This window comes from Coregonus clupeaformis, chromosome 24, assembly GCF_020615455.1.
Source record: "Coregonus clupeaformis isolate EN_2021a chromosome 24, ASM2061545v1, whole genome shotgun sequence".
Lineage (NCBI taxonomy): Eukaryota > Metazoa > Chordata > Actinopteri > Salmoniformes > Salmonidae > Coregonus > Coregonus clupeaformis.
This window is the reverse complement of record NC_059215.1, coordinates 32,167,559-32,187,207: the sequence shown is the minus strand read 5'-3', so window position 1 is coordinate 32,187,207 and position 19,649 is coordinate 32,167,559. Positions and strand designations below refer to the sequence as shown.

Below are 19,649 nucleotides of genomic sequence, written 5' to 3'. Positions count from 1 at the left end.
AACTTATTTAGGCTTCCCATAACAAAGGGGTTGAATACTTTTTGACCCTCAATTTAATTCATTTTAAATTCAGGGTGTAACATTACAAAATGTGAAAAAAGTCAAGGGGTGTGATTACTTTCTGAAGGCACTGCAATTTGGCTTTAAAAGCTTTCCGCCTTAAAATCTCTGACCCTCAGGCAATGGCTCAGGAGAGACACTGTCTTCTGTGAAGTCGGCCCAAGAGAAGTGTGTGTGTGTGTGCATGTGCGTGTGCGCCTGTGAATATCAGCCCTGTCTTTCTGTAAGCCTATTTCCACGAACGGGGTTTAAATAGTATGGAAGCTTGGCAATCCCAGTATTTTATTTTAGGTCTGACATAGGCTAATGTATTAAATATTTTATCATTCATGTTTAAAATAATCAAGAATATTATACTACTGGTTGTGCATTTACACACATTAAAGGCCAATAGTTGGACATATATTAGGAATGGAGATAGGAGAGAGGAGAAGATAGGAGAAAGAAGGAAAGAGACACTGGATCTTACTCCTTTCATTCAAGTGGACATTGAGAAAGAGAGAATCTGTATGTGTGTGTGTGTGTGTGTTTGCACTTGCAGAGTGCCCCCCCCCCCCTCTTTCTCCACATCTCTCTCTATCTCTCCGTCTCTGGGGAAGGGTAGGGAGTGGATCTCCAGGTGCCCAGAGAGAAAACATCAAACGGGGTGATCATTAGTAAACCTCCTTTCTCCGACACTAGGGCTCCTCTTTTCCACAAACCAAACAAAAGCCTCCAAGACCCCAACTCTGCCACTCCAAACACTATTTCATGCTTTCTTCCATCTCTTTCTCTCTTTCTGTCTCCTTCTCTGTCTTTCTCTCTGCTCCTTTTCCTCCTACACTGTCTCTCTCTTTCTTTCTTGTTAAAGAGAGTAGAAACATAATGATGGGCAGTGTAAGGTTAGGGGTCAAGGGTTAGAATGTCTCCGTTCAAGGTTGGCCCCTCGATTCAGGACCTTTCCTCATTGTCAAGGTAACAATAAAAGGGAGTGAACTCAGTTGAAGATATAATATGTATCACCAAAACCATTCTCAAGGATTCACACCATATCTTCTTTCCTATTCACTTTTTACCCTTTTCAACAACGCAACAACGCAAAATACCAAAACAGAAGCGAGACCTTCACCTGATAGAAAGAAAGTATGGTTTTCTTTAAGCAAGAAAATAACCACCCACCCACCTCGTCCATAAAAATATACATGGAAGAGAGAGAGAGAGAGAGCGAGAGAGAGAGAGCGAGAGAGAGAGAGAGAGAGAGAGAGAGAGAGAGAGAGAGAGAAGAGAGAGAGACCGAGAGAGATGGAAGGAAGGAAGCAGTTGCATGCGGCTAGACAACGACAAATGGTTTGATGAAGAATGCAAAAGCCTAAGAAAGACATTGAGAAACCTATCCAACCAAAAACACAGAAACCCATAAAACCTGAACCTACGCCTTAACTATAGTGAAACACTAAAACAGTACAGAAATACACTACGAAAAAAGAAAGAACAGCATGTCAGAAATCAGATCAATGTAATTTAAGAAGAATCTAAACACTTCTGGGAAAATAGGAACACACCAAACAACAACATGAAGAGCTATCTATCCAAAAGGAAGATGTGTGGATAAATCACTTCTCCAATCTTTTTGGCCCTATAACAAAGAATAAACTGCAAAAACATATACACAATCAATTAGAAATCTTAGAATCAGCTATTAAAGACTACCAGAACCAACTGGATTATCCAATTACATTGAATGAACTACAGGACAAAATACAAACCCTCCAACCTAAAAAGGCCTAAAGTGTTGATGGTATCCTAAATGAAATTATCAAATGTACAGACCACAAATTCAAACTGGCTATACTTAAACTATTTAACATCATCCTCAGCTCTGGCATCTTCCCCAATATTTTGAACCAAGGTCTGATCACCCCAATCCCATTTTTTTTTGACAGATTCGACCCTAATAGTTACTGTGGGATATGCCTCAACAGCAACCTCTGGAAAATCCTCTGCATTGTCATTCAAAGTAGACCTACATTTCCTCAGTGAAAACAATGTCCTGAGCAAATGTCAAATTGGCTTTTTACCAATCTACCGTATGACAGACCATGTATTGACCCTGCACACCCTAATTGACAAACAAATAAATAAAAACAAATGCAACGTCTCATGCTTTGTTGATAAAAAAAGCTTTTGACTCAATTTGGCATGCTATATAAATTGGTGGAAAGCGGTGTTGGGGGAAAAAAACATACAATATTATGAAATCAATGTACACAAACAAGTGTGCAGTTAAAATTGGCACAAAAAAACCCACACCGATTTCTTTGCTCAGGGCCGTGGGGTGAGACAGGGATGCAGCTTGAGCCCCACCCTCTTCAACATTTACACTGAGTATACAAAACAGTAAGGACACCTGCTCTTTCCATGACATAGACTGACCAAGTGAATCCAGGTGAAAGCTATAATCCCTTATTGATGTCACTTGTTAAATCCACTTCAATCAGTGTTGATGAAGGGGAGGAGACAGGTAAAATAAGGATTTTGAAGCCTTAAGACAATTGAGACATGGATTGTGTGCCATTCAGAGGGTGAATGGGCAAGACAACATTTTTAAGTGCCTTTGAACGGGGTCTGGTAGTAAGTAGCAACTCAATATTAGGAAGGTGTTCCTAATGTTTGGTATACTCAGTGTATATCAATGAATTGGCGAGGGCACTAGAACAGTCTGCAGCACCCTTTTCTACTGTTTACGGATGATCTGGTGCTTCTGTCTCCAACCAAGGAGGGCCTACAGCAGCACGTAGATCTTCTGCACAGATTCTGTCAGACCTGGGCTTTGACAGTGAATCTCAGTAAGACAACAATAATGGTGTTCCAAAAAAGGTCCAGTTGCCAGGACTACAAATTCCATCTAGACACCATTGCCTTAGAACACAGAAAGAACTATACCTACCTCAGCCTGAACAACAGCACCTCAGGTAACTTCCACAATGTTCCAAAAGGAACATAAAATTCGATATCCCAATTAGGATCTGGCTAAAAAATACTTGAATCAGTTATAGAACCCATGGCCCTCTATGGTTGTGAGTTCTGGGGTCCACTCACCAACCAAAAATTTACAAAATGTGACAAACATCCTATGTGTACAATGTAAAACCCCAAATAATGCATGCAGAGCAGTATTAGGATGATGCCTGCTAATTATCAAAATTATTAAATTCTACAACCACCTAAAGGAATCAACAACCAAACCTTCCATCACCTACAGAGAGATGAACCTAGAGAGAAGAGCTCCCTCAGCCAGTTGGTTCTGTGGCTCTGTTCACAAATGCACAAAAAAACACAGAGCCCCAAAACAGCCACCCGATTAGACCCAATCAAATCATGAGAAATGACTTTATACATTGGAAATAATGAACCAAAAAACTGGAACGCTATCTGGCCCTAAACAGAGAGTACACAGTGTCAGAATACCTGACCGCCGTGACTGACCCAAAATTAAGAAAAGCTTTGACTAAAGACTTAGTGAGTATAGCCTTGCTATTGAACGAGTCTGCCATAGGTAGTAGACCAGGCTATATGCACACTGTCCACAAAATGAGGTGGAAACTGAGCTGCACTTCCTAACCTCCTGCCAAATGTACAACGATATAAGAGAGACATATTTCCCTCAGATTACACAGACCCACAAAAAAATGTCAAAGCAAATAAAATTTTGTTAAACTCCCATATCTATTAAGTAAAATACCACAGTGTGCCATCACAGCAGCAAGATTTGTAACCTGTTGCCATACGAAAAGGGCAAGCATTGGAGCACCATTGTAAATAAACTTATATTTTTATCTGTTTACTTATTTTCTCTTTTGCATTTAAACTATTTGCATGTCGTTACAACACTGTACATAGCCAATAATATAACATTTGAAATGTCTCTATTCTTTTGAAACTGTTTTCTGTTAATTTCTGATTGTTTATTTCATTTTATTTTATTGTTTATTTCACTTGCTTTGGCAATGTAAACATGTTTCCCATGCCAATAAAGCCCATTCGAATTTAATTGAGAGAGAGAAAGAGAGAGAGAGAGAAATGACAAAATACTTCTTCCTTCCTGCTCGCACCACATGTGTTGCGCTCTGCATCAACACCCACTCTGATTAGGCGGATATTGATTTGAGGTTTGTTTGGGGCCGGGATGGCCGGGATGGGGGGATTGAGGAGGAGGAGGGGAGGGGAGAGGGGGAAGAGGGTAGTAGAGGAGGTTGGTGCTGTAATTGTACACTAGATGGTCTCCTCTCTGGCAGCAGGGGGAAGGGGGTGAGTGAGGGGGTGATGGAGTGGGTAAAGGGGAGGGGAGTGGGTGTTAATGAGAGGCGAGAAAACTCCCCCATACCCCAACGGGAGGAGTGTTCAAACGCAACTACAGGGTAAAGAGAGAGAGAGAGAGGTGAAGCGAGAGGAAGAGTGTGTGTTTGTGTTTCTGTGAAAGAGAGTAGAGAGAGATGGGAAAACACAGGGCAAAGACATGATGCACTGAACTAAAGAAGAACGAAGGGAAACTAAGATTTGTGATGAAAGGAGGACAGAAGCCAAGGTTGACTTTCCCTTGACTCTGACTGCTCCTCTTTGACTGTGAGGTTTGGAGCATTCATTCTTATAAGTAATAGCACAACCAAAGGCTTTGTGTGATGACTGATGTGAGCAATAGAGAGAGAGCGAGAGAGAGATGGGGGAAAGAGAGAGACAGAAAAGAGGGAATACAAGATAGAATGTTAGGAATAGTGTGGAAGAGAGAAAGCACGAAAGAGCAACATAATTCCCTCTCCCCTCATGCACGCATACATACACACGCGCATACCTACGTACGTACGCGCGCACCTCTCTCTCGCAACCATGTACTCAGGTACATAAAGAAAAGAGCAGGAGACAGATAGGTAAACCTCTGTGTACTTGGAGGCCCTGACTGACCACTATGTCTGTGCATGACTGTTCATAGAAGACCTTCTAGGCAAGAGGAGAGCCTACTCCCCCAACAGCAGCAGCAAGTGCCCCTCGGACATCAAGAAGTCACGCAGCGTTTCCCCCAAAGGTAAGATTGCACTGTGTGTGTGATTTTACTGATGTGTTGAAATATGTCAATTTTAACTTGAGAGTAAAAAGGAAGGTTGGTGGACAAAGGAGTGTGAGAGAAGGACAGAGGAGAGGAGGGATAGAGAGGTGGAGGAGGGAGAGGAGGAGTGGAGCTTCATTGATTTACAGAAAGTGTGAGCTGGTGTTGAGTGACAGCATGGGGTCAGTGTTACAATGAGGTTAGCCTGCGTGCACACACACAAACACACACACACACACACACACACACACACACACTACATGTGCACATGCACGTGACACATTCTCAGTTTCCTTCTCATACTCAGCCCCTTGCTCTCTCACACATTCATGAGCCACACACACACACATGCACACGCACACACACACACACACACAGTCGGTGTGTTCACCATAGTGAGTGAGAGTTGGGAATGCCATCAGGAATTGCCACTTCCTTTCCTCTCTTATCCAGCCGCTTCCCTCCCATTAATTTCTCCCTTGTGTGGAATGAAACTGGGGTCCCTGTGAGGAGCCGGCATGTCCACCCTGTCTTGTCTCCGGGGTCCTGGGGAAGACTTCCTCAGTCACTGATGCATTATACAGCAGGCAAAGCCAAGGGCAGCCCACTCCTATCCTGCCCCGTCTCTAGGGGGGCACAAATGACATGCCACACACACACACAGAGCCAGCGAACCACACACACACGCACACACACTGTGCAAAACAATCTTAGTTAGCTATCGCTTCAAAATGTAAATGCTTCAAACTTAGAAAGGATTTAAGTGTAAATAACCATGGGTGCTTCTCAACATCTTTTTCTCATTGACCTTGTGTTTTTATTGAGTAGTTTAAAAATGCCAATTTTTACATAATGTAATATTACGTCCCAAATGGCACCCTACTCATAGTGCACTACTTTTGATCAGAGCCCTGTGGGTCCCGGTCAAAAGTAGTGCACTACATAGGGAATTGGATGCCATTTAGGAAGTCTATGTGATGTTGCGAGTGTGTGTGTCAGTGGCGGTCAGTGCCGTTTCAGATGAGGGTGGACAATTTTCTTTCATGAGCATGGCCTTGTTTCTTTTAGAGCATATTGGATGACTGTCATTCATATTCCAAGTATCCAAGATGGTGTAGTAGTGCGGTCGTGTTCTCTGTTGTGTGTCCGTGTAAATAGCCTGTTTTTTATTTTTATTTTTATTTTATGTATATATTTCCCTATCAGACTTTTCATCCTTCTACTAAATATACTTTCCTGCAACCCGCCTCACTCAATGTGGAACGGATTATATTATTTACTCACCTTTATCTAGAATCTCCAGTTGAACCTAGCTAGCCAGAACATCGGATTTTCTGCCTGAATAACTGAATCACTGGACCTTAACACCGGATCGCAACTAGCTAGCTGCAACCGAATGGATGTTGCTGTAGGCTAATCACCACTGCCCCCGAAGCAAGCACCAGTTAGCCTTGAGCTAGCCTCGAGCCAGGACCATATCCCGGCTATCTACCTCTCTGTCTACCGGACGGGAGTAGCCAGCTAACTAGCTACTTGCTATTAGCCACCGTTAGCGGTTTTTCACCATTGTCCATGGCCTGCACTACCTACCAGCCAGCTCTAGCCTGGACTATTATCGGCCAGTCTGCACTGTCTGCACAGCGCGTTATCGACCCAGAACATATCGGATTTTCTGCCGGAATCACTGAATCACTGGACCTTTAACACCGGATCATCGCAACTAGCTAGCTGCAACCAAATGGATGTTGTTGTTGGCTAATCAGCCTTGAGCTAGCCTCGAGTCAGGCACATTCTCCCGGCTATCTACCTCTCTGTCAACCGGACGGGACCTCCTAGAGTAGACACGGAGCCCCGCCGATCCATCACGACTGGTCTGCCGACGTAATCGTCTGTGGCTTCAACAGGCTTCCCGTTGCGACGACCACGAAGATCCATCTGCTAGCCCCGGACCGCTAGCGCACGCAAACAACAGCCATGCTTCCTGCTCACTGTGCTGTAGCACCAATTCGAACTGCTCTCTGACTCACATATTGCTGTTCACTGGACCTTATGATCACTCAGCTGCACAGCTGATGCCACAACTGTTCCTTTACACGGTACCCTGTCCTGTTTATCTGTTTAGCCTCAGCCCAAACTTTCATCACCATTACCAGTTGTTGTCTTAGCTCTCTCTAATAACACCTGTGATTGCTGATATTGCTGTTCCAGTTAGTTCTTATTATACAATTTCACTCTAGAACCCCAAGTCCCTCTCAAACTGCCTCAAGTAGCTCCTATGTTCCACCCCCCATACACGCCGAGACCGGCTCAATCGGTGCCTCCAGTGATGCTATCTCTTTCATTGTTACCCAATGCTTAGGTTTACCTCCACTGTACTCATATCCTTCCATATCCTTGTCTGTACATAATGCCCTGAATCTATTCTACAACGCCCGGAAATCTGCCCCCTTTATTCTCTGTACCTAACGCACTAGAAGACCAGTTCTTAAAGCCTTTAGCCGTATCCTTATTCGAGTCCTCTTCTGTTCCTCTGGTGATGTAGAGGCTAACCCAGGCCCTGCAGCCCCCAGTATCACTCCTACTCCCCAGGAGCTATCATTTGTTGACTTCTGTAACCGTAAAAGCCTTGGTTTTCTGCACGTTAACATCAGAAGCCTCCTTCCTAAGTTTGAGTTATTCACTGCGTTAGCACACTCCGCCAACCCTGATGTTCTAGCAGTGTCTGAATCCTGGCTTAGGAAGGCCACCAAAAATTCTGAAATGTCCAACCCGAACTACAACATTTTCCGTCTAGATAGAACTGCCAAAGGGGGTGGAGTTGCAATCTACTGTAGAGATAGCCTGCAGAGCTCTATCATACTATCCAGGTCTGTGCCCAAACAGTTTGAGCTCCTACTTCTAAAAATCCACCTTTCCAGAAATAAGTCTCTCACTGTTGCCGCTTGCTACAGACCCCCCTCAGCCCCCAGCTGTGCCCTGGACACCATATGTGAATCGATTGCCCCCCATCTATCCTCAGAGTTCGTACTGCTTGGTGACCTAAACTGGGATATGCTTAACTACAATCCAAACTAGATGCCCTCAATCTCACACAAATTATCAAGGAACCTACCAGGTACAACCCTAAATCCGTAAACATGGGCACCCTCATAGATATCATCCTGACTAACTTAACCTCTAAATACACCTCCGCTGTCTTCAACCAGGATCACTGCCTTATTGCCTGCGTCCGTAAAGGGTCCGTGGTCAAACGACCACCCCTCATCACTGTCAAACGCTCCCTAAAACATTTAGCGAGCAGGCCTTCCTAATTGACCTGGCCCAGGTATCCTGGATGGATATCGATCTCATTCCGTCAGTAGAGGATGCCTGGTTGTTCTTTAAAATTGCTTTCCTCTCAATCTTAAATAAGCATGCCCCATTCAAAAAATTCAGAACTAAGAACAGATATAGCCCCTGGTTCTCCTCAGACTTGACTGCCCTTGACCAGCACAAAAACATCCTGTGGCGTACTGCATTAGCATCGAATAGCCCCCGCAATATGCAAATGTTCAGGGAAGTTAGGAACCAATATATACAAGCAGTTAGGAAAGCAAAGGCTAGCTTTTTCAAACAGAAATTTGCATCCTGTAGCACTAACTCCAAAAAGTTTTGGGACACTGTAAAGTCCATGGAGAATAAGAGCACCTCCTCCCAGCTGCCCACTGCACTGAGGCTAGGAAACACTATCACCACCGATAAATCTACAACAATCGAGAATTTCAACAAGCATTATGCTACGGCTGGCCATGCTTTCCACCTGGCTACCACTAACCCGGCCACCAGCTCTGCACCCTCCGCTGCAACTTGCCCATGCGCCCACCCCCCACTTCTCCTTCACACAAATTCAGACAGCTGATGTTCTGAAAGAGCTGCAAAATCTGGACCCCTACAAATCATCTGGGCTAGACAATCTGGACCCTTTCTTTCTAAAAATAGCCGCCGAAATTGTCGCAACCCCTATTACTAGCCTGTTCAACCTCTCTTTCGTAACGTCTGAGATCCCCAGAGATTGGAAAGCTGCCGCAGTCATGCCCCTCTTCAAAGGGGGTGACACTCTAGATCCAAACTGTTACAGACCTATATCCATCCTGCCCTGCCTTTCGAATATTTTTGAAAGCCAAGTTAACAAACAGATCACCGACCATTTCGAATCACAACGTACCTTCTCCGCTATGCAATCCGGTTTCCAAGCTGGTCATGGGTGCACCTCAGCCACGCTCAAGGTCCTAAACGATATTATAACCGCGATCGATAAAAGACAGTACTGCGCAGCCGTCTTCATCGACCTGGCCAAGGCTTTCGACTCTGTCAACCACCGCATTCTGATTGGCAGACTAAATAGCCTTGGTTCACCAACTACTTCTCAGATAGAGTTCAATGTGTCAAATCGGAGGGCCTGTTGTCTGGACCTATGGCAGTCTCTATGGGGGTGCCACAGGGTTCAATTCTTGGGCTGACTCTTTTCTCCATGTATATCAATGATGTCGCTCTTGCTGCTGGTGACTCTCAGATCCACCTCTACGCAGACGACACCATTTTGTATACATCTGGCCCTTCATTGGACACTGTGTTAACAAACCTCCAAACAAGCTTCAATGCCATACAACACTCCTTCCGTAGCCTCCAACTGTTCTTAAACACTAGTAAAACTAAATGCATGCTCTTCAATCGAACGCTGCTGGCACCCGCCCACCCGACTAGAATCACTACTCTCGACGGGTCTGACGTAGAGTATGTGGACAACTACAAATACCTATGTGTCTGGTTAGACCGTAAAATCTCCTTCCAGACTCACATTAAGCATCTCCAATCCAAAGTTAAATCTAGAATCGGCTTCCTATTTCGCAACAAAGCCTCCTTCACTCATGCTGCCAAACATGCCCTCGTAATACTGAGTATCCTACCGATCCTTGACTTCGGCGATGTCATTTACAAAATAGCCTCCAACACTCTACTCAGCAAATTGGATGTAGTCTATCACAGTGCCATCCGTTTTGTCACCAAAGCCCCATATACAGTGGGGAAAAAAAGTATTTAGTCAGCCACCAATTGTGCAAGTTCTCCCACTTAAAAAGATGAGAGAGGCCTGTAATTTTCATCATAGGTACACGTCAACTATGACAGACAAATTGAGGAAAAAAAATCCAGAAAATCCCATTGTAGGATTTTTAATGAATTTATTTGCAAATTATGGTGGAAAATAAGTATTTGGTCACCTATAAACAAGCAAGATTTCTGGCTCTCACAGACCTGTAACAACTTCTTTCAGAGGCTCCTCTGTCCTCCACTCGTTACCTGTATTAATGGCACCTGTTTGAACTTGTTATCAGATAAAATACACCTGTCCACAACCTCAAACAGTCACACTCCAAACTTCACAATGGCCAAGACCAAAGAGCTGTCAAAGGACACCAAAAACTAAATTGTAGACCTGCACCAGGCTGGGAAGACTGAATCTGCAATAGGTAAGCAGCTTGGTTTGAAGAAATCAACTGTGGGAGCAATTATTAGGAAATGGAAGACATACAAGACCACTGATAATCTCCCTCGATCTGGGGCTCCACGCAAGATCTCACCCCGTGGGGTCAAAATGATCACAAGAACGGTGAGCAAAAATCCCAGAACCACACGGGGGACCTAGTGAATGACCTGCAGAGAGCTGGGACCAAAGTAACAAAGCCAACCATCAGTAACACACTACGCCGCCAGGGACTCAAATCCTGCAGTGCGAGACGTGTCCCCCCTGCTTAAGCCAGTACATGTCCAGGCCCGTCTGAAGTGCATTTGGATGATCCAGAAGAGGATTGGGAGAATGTCATATGGTCAGATGAAACCAAAATATAACTTTTTTGGTAAAAACTCAACTCGTCATGTTTGGAGGACAAAGAATGCTGAGTTGCATCCAAAGAACACCATACCTACTGTGAAGCATGGGGTTGGAAACATCATGCTTTGGGGCTGTTTTTCTGCAAAGGGACCAGGACGACTGATCCGTGTAAAGGAAAGAATGAATGGGGCCATGTATCGTGAGATTTTGAGTGAAACCCTCCTTCCATCAGCAAGGGCATTGAAGATGAAACGTGGCTGGGTCTTTCAGCATGACAATGATCCCAAACACACCGCCCGGGCAACGAAGGAGTGGCTTCGTAAGAAGCATTTCAAGGTCCTGGAGTGGCCTAGCCAGTCTCCAGATCTCAACCCCATAGAAAATCTTTGGAGGGAGTTGAAAGTCTGTGTTGCCCAGCGACAGCCCCAAAACATCACTGCTCTAGAGGAGATCTGCATGGAGGAATGGGCCAAAATACCAGCAACAGTGTGTGAAAACCTTGTGAAGACTTACAGAAAACGTTTGACCTGTGTCATTGCCAACAAAGTGTATATAACAAAGTATTGAGAAACTTTTGTTATTGACCAAATACTTATTTTCCACCATTTCCACCATATGCCAATAAATTCATTAAAAATCCTACAATGTGATTTTCTGGAATTTTTTTTCTCATTTTGTCTGTCATAGTTGACGTGTACCTATGATGAAAATTACAGGCCTCTCTCATCTTTTTAAGTGGGAGAACTTGCACAATTGGTGGCTGACTAAATACTTTTTTTCCCCACTGTACTACCCACCACTGTGACCTGTACGCTCTTGTTGGCTGGTCCTCACTACATATTCGTCGCCAAACCCACTGGCTCCAGGCCATCTATTAATCACTGCTAGGCAAATCCCCGCCTTATCTTAGCTCATTGGTCACCATAGCATCACCCACCCGTAGTATGTGCTCCAGCAGGTATATCTCACTGGTCATCCCCAAAGCCAACACCTCCTTTGGCCGCCATTCCTTCCAGTTCTCTGCTGCCAATGACTGGAACGAACTGCAAAAATCTCTGAAGCTGGAGACTCTTACCTCCCTCACTAATTTTAAGCATCAGTTGTCAGAGCACCTTACCGATCACTGCACCTGTACACAGCCCATCTGAAATTAGCCCACCCAACTACCTCATCCCCATATTGTTATTTATTTTGCTCATTTGCACCCCAGTATCTCTATTTGCACATCATCTCTTGCACATCTATCATTCCAGTGTTAATAATAATTGTAATTATTTTGCACTATGGCCTATTTATTGCCTTACCTCCATAACTTGCTACATTTGCAAACACTGTATATATATTTTCTGTTGTATTTTTGACTTTATGTTTTTTTTACCCCATACGTAACTCTGTGTTGTTGTTTTTATCGCACTGCTTTGCTTTATCTTGGCCAGGTCGCAGTTGTAAATGAGAACTTGTTCTCAACTGGCTTACCTGGTTGAATAAAGGTGAAATAAATAAAAAAATAATAAATCACCCAGTTAAATGTAAATGTGATAGGTTTAGGCTACTACATGATACTCTAATTGTACCTATACCCAGGGGCGGTGTGTTCATTAGGGCGATATGGGCGACGCACTGCAACAGTAGTTATCAGTGTTCTAATCTAGACGTCTGATCTGCCACTAAATGTCCAATCAGGCTAAAGTCGTGCTTCAAATGGCCCCGCCCCCTTTGGGGCGATTTCAGTCAGGTTGAAAATCGCCCAGAAGTCTCTCATAGCCTGTCAAGTAAAATCTTTTTTTTTCAAATATCAGAGCTTTCAATACAATCTCTATGGGTTTCTGAGGGCTTGCACTTACGCGCTTTCGTCATACGTAACATAACCATGAACGTAACTAAGAAAAGAGCGGGTAGCAGCGTCAATCAATTCACGTACTACTATCAAGATGGCTAGCCTTCAGTGCAACTGGATTGTCTCTTTGAAAGAAGTTCACATCAAAGACCATTCAAAACGAGCTACTGTAACTGGAGTGTATGCTAGCGGTCATGAGGGAACATATTGTGGAGGAGGTGAAGTCGGCGAACTTCGTAGCTATCCAAGCTGACGAGACCACGGACGTTTCTACACAGATACAGCTGGTGCTTGTGCTGAGGTACATAGATAGCAACCACAAAGTGCAGGAGCGCTTTTTTGAGTTCCTTCCCATCTCGGAATCAACCTCAGTCTCAATCGCCAGTGTGCTTTTGGAGAGACTGAACGGTCTTTTTGCCATTCAATGGGCCAGGAACGTCTGAATGCACTGGCCATGCTTTCCATGGAGAGTGAACTAGTCCTCAGCATGCCTGATTTCAATGAGAAAGTCATTGACCGCTTTGCTGCATTGAAAGAGAGAAGAGAACAGTTTCAGTACAAGTAATGTAGCCTCTCTCTCTCTTTGTCCCTCCCTGTCTGTCTCTTTAACACACACACGCCCAAATCAGTTCACAGTTGATGTTGTTTAAAATAGTTATTTTTCATTTTAAAAAAAGTAAAAAAATAATAATAATCTGTTCATGTTCATCTTTACAAATCTATACAATTGGCCAGAATATGGTTGTTCATATTTACAAATCTATACAATTGGCCAGAATATGGTTGTTCATTTTTACAAAGCCATACAGATAGCTGTGTTTACCTTTTCTAGAAATTATTTTCAAATTCTGTTTTCAGGCAAAATGTCTCACTGTTCATTTTCACAAATCTATACAAGAGGGCAGAATATGGAAGTCTATAAAAATTTCTTATTACCAATAACTTGCATCAATGTTTTCAGTAGCCTCTATCAAAAGCTCCTGCTTGCTTGTTGTGAATTATGCTCAGGTGCACATATTTCCAATTCAACCATGAGGCAAAAAAATGTGGTAAAAGCTCTTGTTGATCCTGCAATCTGAACAAATACCAAGATGCTGTATTTTCAGCTGATATTTCATTTGTTTATGGAAATGCATATTGTTTATGCAGTGTTGAGGAATGTGAAAGAACACCCTTGATTATTTTTACAGTGATAACTTATTTTGCTTTTGTAAGCCAACACTTTTGAGATCAGTCAATAAATGCTTCTGGCATTGACTTATATGCTGCCCCTGTCTTCATGTTGTTGCTGGACATATCTTTTTTTAAATGTGTGTAGGTCACCTAAATCATCAGAAAAATTGCCCCCCCTGATAATTTTTTCAGGAGCCGCCACTGCCTATACCCATCATGAGGTTGCTACAACCTATGAATGAAAGTTTACAACGGAGGTGCACACATGTCGAGAGACAAATTTGATGTGACAGACAGTGACACATGGACAGACATTGACATTCAATACCGTCTTGCACACTCTTGCCTGCATCTAGCTGATTGTGGGTGTAATCATTAGTTCAACAGTTGCAAACGAGAGTTTCTATTGGACAAATTCAGGTATATTTATCCCCGTTTTGTTCCATTTCCTTCTGTTTAAGAAACTTTTTTTTCAACAGAATCGGCGGAATGAATACACCCCTGATCACGCGTAAACACAGTTCACAGCAGCCACGTTTTATTCCTTCTCGCATCTACGTTATGCGCTCTCGTCCTTTCACCTCTTCCCTTCGCTTGTGGACTTCAATGCACAACACATCAGCTGTATGTGACCAGGCAAAAATAACTTTACAAGCCAAACCGCTACACACAGCCTACATCATTGTCACTATATTAGCTAAAGTAACGTCATAGTCAGCATAGCTAATATAACTAACGCGTTAGTAAACCTGCTACAATCATGCAGTATCGTTACTGTGTACAGTCAGTAAGCAGTTGCACCGGCGGGCCCCGATGGCAATAATTAAAAAATAAATATATATATATTTTTTTTTTAGGGGGTAGATCAGCTTTAATATTGCAGATAGATTGTAACTTCCATCAATGTAATTGTCTGCATCACTTCCAATCCTCTATATGGTTTTTTTCTCTCACAAATATATATATATATATATATATATATATATATATATATATATATATATATATATACACATACATACATATATACACATACATTTACATTTACATTTTAGTCATTTAACAGACACTCTTATCCAGAGCGACTTACAGTTAGTGAGTGCATACATTATTATTATTTTTATTTTTCATACCCCCGTGGGAATCGAACCCACAACCCTGGCGTTGCAAACGCCATGCTCTACCAACTGAGCTACATCCCTGCCGGCCATTCCCTCCCCTACCCTAGACGACGCTGGGCCAATTCTGCGCCGCCCCATGGGTCTCCCGGTCATGGCCGGCTACAACAGAGCCTGGATTCGAACCAGGATCTCTAGTGGCACAGCTAGCACTGCGATGCAGTGCCTTAGACCACTGCGCCACTCGGCGCAGTGGCGCAGTGGTCTATACATTTCCTTTTTTAAAATATATTTCCCTTTATTACTTTTTAACCCCACCACCCCTTCCCTAATTGGAGTAAACTAGTGAACAACAATGTTTAGGCCTCTACTTCCAGCTTATACATACTATATATATTTTATGGACATAGTCAATTTTACAATAATTATATTTTGTTTGTTTTTACTCCTGAACTTCCTCTACCCTCAACCTCTCCAATCATTTTCATGATGTCCATCCGGTTTGCTTCTATATGCCATATCTTTCTGACTGTGCTCTTTCACAAAAGCTCTCAACCTATAACCTATATACTTATTATAGACACAGTATGCTTACATTATTAGTTATCTTGTTGTTATTAGTTGTTGTTAGTTGTTATTAGTCCCATCCTTCAACTCCATTCAACACCACCCATCTATCTTTTAACACCATCGATATTGGATTTCTATTTGCCATATACAGTGGGGAGAACAAGTATTTGATACACTGCCGATTTTGCAGGTTTTCCTACTTACAAAGCATGTAGAGGTCTGTAATTTTTATCATAGGTACACTTCAACTGTGAGAGACAGAATCTAAAACAAAAATCCAGAAAATCACATTGTATGATTTTTAAGTAATTCATTTGCATTTTATTGCATGACATAAGTATTTGATCACCTACCAATCACCTATCACCTACTAATAGTTTTTCTTTAAGAAGCCCTCCTGTTCTCCACTCATTACCTGTATGAACTGCACCTGTTTGAACAAGTTACCTGTATAAAAGACACCTGTCCACACACTCAATCAAACAGACCTCTCCACAATGGCCAAGACCAGAGAGCTGTGTAAGGACATCAGGGATACAATTGTAGACCTGCACAAGGCTGGGATGGGCTACAGGACAATAGGCAAGCAGCTTGGTGAGAAGGCAACAACTGTTGGCGCAATTATTAGAAAATGGAAGAAGTTCAAGATGACGGTCAATCACCCTCGGTCTGGGGCTCCATGCAAGATCTCACCTCGTGGGGCATCAATGATCATGAGGAAGGTGAGGGAACAGCCCAGAACTACACGGCAGGACCTGGTCAATGACCTGAAGAGAGCTGGGACCACAGTCTCAAAGAAAACCATTAGTAACACACTACGCCGTCATGGATTAAAATCCTGCAGCACACGCAAGGTCCCCCTGCTCAAGCCAGCGCATGTCCAGGCCCGTCTGAAGTTTGCCAATGACCATCTGGATGATCCAGAGGAGGAATGGGAGAAGGTCATGTGGTCTGATGAGACAAAAATAGAGCATTTTGGTCTAAACTCCACTCGCCATGTTTGGAGGAAGAAGAAGGATGAGTACAACCCCAAGAACACCATCCCAACCGTGAAGCATGGAGGTGGAAACATCATTCTTTGGGGATGCTTTTCTGCAAAGGGGACAGGACGACTGCACCGTATTGAGGGGAGGATGGATGGGGCCATGTATCACGAGATCTTGGCCAACAACCTCCTTCCCTCAGTAAGAGCATTGAAGATGGGTCGTGGCTGGGTCTTCTGGAGTGGCCTAGCCAGTCTCCAGACCTGAACCCAATAGAACATCTTTGGAGGGAGCTGAAAGTCCACATTGCCCAGCGACAGCCCCGAAACCTGAAGGATCTGGAGAAGGTCTGTATGGAGGAGTGGGCCAAAATCCCTGCTGCAGTGTGTGCAAACCTGGTCAAGACCTACAGGAAACGTATGATCTCTGTAATTGCAAACAAAGGTTTCTGTACCAAATATTAAGTTCTGCTTTTCTGATGTATCAAATACTTATGTCATGCAATAAAATGCAAATTAATTACTTTAAAATTATACAATGTGATTTTCTGGATTTTTGTTTTAGATTCCGTCTCTCACAGTTGAAGTGTACCTATGATAAAAATTACAGACCTCTACATGCTTTGTAAGTAGGAAAACCTGCAAAATCGGCAGTGTATCAAATACTTGTTCTCCCCACTGTATTTTTCAACTGTACTGTGATGTTTTACAAAAGTTCTGAACCTTTCTATTCCCATTGTTTCTACAGATTGTAAATTGACAATAAACATTTTTGCTAAAAGTATTATTATATTATTGATCGATTGACTATTACTTTTCAGATCACCCAGTAATGCTATCTGCAGGGTTAGCTCCAGGTAAATATTGCAATCCTTTAGCCATTCCTGGACCTGTGTCCAAAAACAAGCTACAAATGGACAGTACCAAAACAAATGATCTAATGATTCTGTCTCGTCGCAGCAAAATCTGCAGAGCTGGGAAGATTGTATCCCCCATATAAATAACATTCTATTGGTAGAAAGAATTTTATATAATAATTTACATTGAACAATTCTAAGTTTTGAATCCGGCATCGTTTTGCGTATCAGTTCATAAACACTATTTCATGGGATCGGTATATCAAAAATCTCTTCCCAACTATTTTGCAATCTATATGGGACGGCTGTCAATCCTTTGGTCCTTAAATGAAACTGGTATACTTTGTTATTTATCACAGTTTTCTTTAACCAATTATGTTCTTTAATGCAAGGCCGACAGACAAGTTCCTTACATTTTCCCCCTTCCACTTTCCTCTTACATTTTTGTGTAATGCTGCAATTATTTTGTTGTAATTTTGGGTAGAGCAGACATTTCCATATGTTTTTGTTAGCTGCATGTGCGACATAACTCCACCAGTCCTACCGATGATACAGTGGGGAAAAAAAGTATTTAGTCAGCCACCAATTGTGCAAGTTCTCCCACTTAAAAAGATGAGAGAGGCCTGTAATTTTCATCATAGGTACACGTCAACTATGACATACAAAATGAGGAAATAAAATCCAGAAAATCACATTGTAGGATTTTTTATGAATTTATTTGCAAATTATGGTGGAAAATAAGTATTTGGTCAATAACAAAAGTTTCTCAATACTTTGTTATATACCCTTTGTTGGCAATGACACAGGTCAAACGTTTTCTGTAAGTCTTCACAAGGTTTTCACACACTGTTGCTGGTATTTTGGCCCATTCCTCCATGCAGATCTCCTCTAGAGCAGTGATGTTTTGGGGCTGTCGCTGGGCAACACGGACTTTCAACTCCCTCCAAAGATTTTCTATGGGGTTGAGATCTGGAGACTGGCTAGGCCACTCCAGGACCTTGAAATGCTTTTTACGAAGCCACTCCTTCGTTGCCCGGGCAGTGTGTTTGGGATCATTGTCATGCTGAAAGACCCAGCCACGTTTCATCTTCAATGCCCTTGCTGATGGAAGGAGGTTTTCACTAAAAATCTCACGATACATGGCCCCATTCATTCTTTCCTTTACACAGATCAGTCGTCCTGGTCCCTTTGCAGAAAAACAGCCCCAAAGCATGATGTTTCCACCCCCATGCTTCACAGTAGGTATGGTGTTCTTTGGATGCAACTCAGCATTCTTTGTCCTCCAAACACGACGAGTTGAGTTTTTACCAATAAGTTATATTTTGGTTTCATCTGACCATATGACATTCTCCCAATCCTCTTCTGGATCATCCAAATGCACTCTAGCAAACTTCAGACGGGCCTGGACATGTACTGGCTTAAGCAGGGGGACACGTCTGCCACTGCAGGATTTGAGTCCCTGGCGGTGTAGTGTGTTACTGATGGTAGGCTTTGTTACTTTGGTCCCAGCTCTCTGCAGGTCATTCACTAGGTCCCCCTGTGTGGTTCTGGGATTTTTGCTCACCGTTCTTGTGATCATTTTGACCCCACGGGGTGAGATTTTGCGTGGAGCCCCAGATCGAGGGAGATTATCAGTGGTCTTGTATGTCTTCCATTTCCTAATAATTGCTCCCACAGTTGATTTCTTCAAACCAAGCTGCTTACCTATTGCAGATTCAGTCTTCCCAGCCTGGTGCAGGTCTACAATTTTGTTTCTGGTGTCCTTTGACAGCTCTTTGGTCTTGGCCATAGTGGAGTTTGGAGTGTGACTGTTTGAGGTTGTGGACAGGTGTATTTTATACTGATAACAAGTTCAAACAGGTGCCATTAATACAGGTAACGAGTGGAGGACAGAGGAGCCTCTTAAAGAAGAAGTTACAGGTCTGTGAGAGCCAGAAATCTTGCTTGTTTTGTCGTAGAAATATTTGACTCAAAGAGTAGTCAACTTAAAAATATTTCTCAAGAGACTGGAACTTGTGAATTTAGACTTTTATTATTTGCATAACAAAGCCGAGCTTGCTCCATGGAGCAACAACTGCTTGTCCTGAACCGGAGTGCTCCTTT

General features: G+C 43.0%; 1 protein-coding gene across 6 annotated transcripts in view; it reads left to right on the top strand.

Moving 5' to 3' along the window:
- LOC121538295 (sterile alpha motif domain-containing protein 11) overlaps positions 1–19,649 on the top strand; it is a 113,266-nt gene that overhangs the window by 49,320 nt on the left and 44,297 nt on the right. For all 6 annotated transcript variants that reach the window (XM_041846166.2, XM_041846167.2, XM_041846165.2 and 3 more), the window contains exon 5: positions 5,027–5,119. In XM_041846166.2, coding sequence (XP_041702100.1) covers positions 5,027–5,119 — 93 coding nt within the window. The remainder of the gene's footprint in view (positions 1–5,026; positions 5,120–19,649) is intronic.